The sequence below is a fragment of the Branchiostoma belcheri genome, unplaced genomic scaffold, assembly GCF_001625305.1.
Source record: "Branchiostoma belcheri isolate BF01 breed outbred unplaced genomic scaffold, Haploidv18h27 scaffold13, whole genome shotgun sequence".
NCBI classification, from domain to species: Eukaryota; Metazoa; Chordata; class Leptocardii; order Amphioxiformes; family Branchiostomatidae; genus Branchiostoma; species Branchiostoma belcheri.
In genome coordinates this window covers 88,879-92,136 of record NW_017802713.1, presented here as the reverse complement: position 1 = coordinate 92,136, position 3,258 = coordinate 88,879, and the positions used below count along the sequence as shown (strand labels likewise).

The window sequence follows — 3,258 nt, the reverse complement described above, 5'->3', positions numbered from 1 at the left end:
CAACAAGAATGTGTCTTAAAGTAGTGGTGGGTTTGAAACAAGTTGCAATCCCGTGGGAAATGAAAATCCTCCTGAGAGCTTCAGACAAGTCCTTGATGTATGGCAGGACCACCAACCCTTTGGACTTTGTTCCTGCTGAGGGTTTGGTGTTAGGAGGTTTTGGGCAGGTCGCTTTGTTGATGGCCCACTGGGGGTAGCCACAAGTTTTTAATGCCTGGGTCAGGTGGGACTTCTCAGTCTCTAAATCCTGTGGATCTGACACTATGGTGTTGGCTCTGTGAAATAGAGTCCTAATCACCCCTAGTTTGTGGTCAAGTGGATGGTTAGAGTCAAAGTTTAGGTATTGATCCGTGTGTGTGGGTTTCCGGTAAATCCGTATCTGTAGTGACCCGTCCTCCTGTATGACTGTAAGGGTGTCAAGAAATTGTCAGATCCACAGGATTTAGAGACTGAGAAGTCCCACCTGACCCAGGCATTAAAAACTTGTGGCTACCCCCAGTGGGCCATCAACAAAGCGACCTGCCCAAAACCTCCTAACACCAAACCCTCAGCAGGAACAAAGTCCAAAGGGTTGGTGGTCCTGTCATACATCAAGGACTTGTCTGAAGCTCTCAGGAGGATTTTCATTTCTCACGGGATTGCAACTTGTTTCAAACCAACCACTACTTTAAGACACATTCTTGTTGCGCCCAAGGATAAAACCCCCAAAGAGAAGAAGTGTGGTGTCATCTACCACATCCCCTGCCAGGGCAAGAATAACAGGGGGCCCTGCCAGGAAACTTATATTGGTGAAACGGAGAGGTCTTTAAAAGCCAGGTTTCAGGAACATACACGGCCTAGTTCTGCCAGTTCAGAGGTGTCTCAACACATTCACATTGAGTCACCCGGACACCATGTCTCACTAGACACTGTAAGGATTTTAGACACTGAACAAGACTATTTCTTGAGAGGGGTGAAGGAAGCCATTTACATCAGGGCCCATCACCCTACATTGAACCGCGACGGGGGCCGACATCGTCTACCAGATACCTTTGACCCAGTGTTGACGTCACACTTCAAAGAAGCCACGTGACAAGCTTCACTGGGTCAGTCTACTGAGGAAGACCAGAGTGACTGGTTGAAAGCTCTAGGTGAGAGAATTTTCGTGTTGGATCAAAAGTTTTAACTTTAAACAAGTGAGTGAATTCTTTGCAAAATGTTAAGAATTGTGTCACTTCACTGAAGGAGGTTTGAACTGGCAGTTTGCAACAAAAATTGACAAAACAAAATCATTTTCTGGGCTCACTAGTTAAACAGCGGAGCATGTAAAAAAATTCATGATCACTCAATGAAGTGTTTTTATAAATACTATGTACAGTTTTGCGGGAAGTCCCTCCCATCACAGGTAAATGTTCAGAGGATATAATAATAGACTTTGAGAATTTTAATGGTACTGATTTATATCTGATAGATCTATAGAATGAGAAAGGTTATCTTCAAATACTTAAAATTTGTATTCGAGTTATTATTTTCTACAGTGTTCTGTTCAGTGTACCTGGTTGACTTGTCCCTTGTCCAGAACTCTTGTCCCCGGTATCTCCGTCCCCCTCCCCTCCGTCTCGGCTCTGTTCCTGACCACCGGTTCTCTCAGGAGTTTCAGGTAACACAGTTTCACCCACACTAGTGGAACCTTGTGACGACTGAGACTCTTCGATTGTGTCGTCTGCGAGTGACACAAGCCTGTCGTCTTCAGGGGTGTCCATGTCTGGAACCCGTTCAACTTTACCTGCGTTGTCCAGAGGTTGTTCATCCTCTTCATTTGAAACTTTCAGATCCATCCTAAATACCCTACTGTGCTGAAAAGTCCGAAGAATAACAAACTGCCCCCCTCCCCACTCTAAACTTTCACGTGGGAGTCTGGGCTCGGCGTTGATATTCACTTCTATTCAAAAGGATAATCTTAAATTCTGTACTTTGAGATTGCGTCCGATAGCTGGGAGACGTTATGAGTATCAAATGTTACTGAGAAATACGATCGTTTTATACCACCGCCTGCCTCGACCCAAACGTGCCACTGGGCGCCGCCATGTTGTTTTGATCACGTGACAGCCCTCTGCTGCCTCATTAGGCCACAGCAAGGCAATTTTATGGATGACATCCTCCGCAGACTCCAAATCTAATGCGAGCGGGCGAAAAAATAAGGCGAGCCGACAAAAACAAGGTTCCTACATTTTAGAATTTTAAAATTCTGACTCAATCATTGTACAAATGGTCTTGATTCAGTGGGAACATCACATATATACAGCCAACATCACAATGTCCTTGATCAAAGTAAGAAACAAAACATTAAATCAGAGCCTTTTCTTGTCTCCTCTCTTTACAGTTATCTGCCATCCACCAGACGTCTTCGCCCATTTTCGGCATGGTGACCACTGTCAGAAGGCAACAAAATGTCTTTTTTTTTTCAAAATCAGGCGAAAATTAATGCGCGCGCTGATGTCATCCATAAAAATCAATTGCTGTGGCCTTATCCTCGTCATCATCATCATCATCATCATCATCATCATCATCATCATCATCATCATCATCATCATCATCATCATCATCATCATCATCATCATAGTCCGTGTAACGTTACTGGTACTTCTTCTTCGAAACATTTTCTTCTTCCGAGTTTTGGATTCGCCACAACTATACTGTTGTACACCTTCTCGCTCCCCGTTGACACAAAGCCAAGACGTCGACAGAATTCTGTGGAACTTCTTGTGTTGTGATGTCCTGAACGCACTTCGTTGTGGACTAGAGTAGGAGTCCGCCCAGTGTGAGTCGAAACAGACTAGTGTATTACGCCATGAGGCGTTATGTGGGCTATACGATGCAAACAAACGCAGAATGTTACATCTTCCTCCTAACATCTGCTTGGAGGCAAGGCGAATCATACGTAGCCCAGCGTACAAATAAGGTCCTTCTCAAATTACATGCCGTGGGCGTACGGTGGGCGTGTTTGAAATGACACGCGCTGATTGGACGACATGTGATAGCCGTGTGGCGAACCGCATGACCCGACCTGTTGCCAGTTTGTCGCTATTTTGTTTGCCGATGACGCAAGATATGATAACCTCGGTGGCACACTGGTGCATGAAGGTCAAACCAAGGCTTTATTCAATCAGATCGAACATACAAAACGGCTTTAGCGGTATCAATAGCAAACATGAATACGGTGTCGAAGTGTACACTTTTAATTGGGTCAATACACCTGCGCGTTCTCTGACGGAAAAC

The 3,258-nt window shown here is 44.9% G+C and overlaps 1 protein-coding gene across 1 annotated transcript in view; it reads right to left on the bottom strand.

Moving 5' to 3' along the window:
- Positions 1-2,091, bottom strand: part of LOC109463967 (telomerase Cajal body protein 1-like) — a 12,034-nt gene extending 9,943 nt beyond the window's left edge. The window contains exon 1 of the mRNA XM_019760888.1: positions 1,535-2,091. Coding sequence (XP_019616447.1) covers positions 1,535-1,817 — 283 coding nt within the window. The 5' untranslated portion in view covers positions 1,818-2,091. The remainder of the gene's footprint in view (positions 1-1,534) is intronic.
- Positions 2,092-3,258: the final 1,167 nt, after the last annotated feature.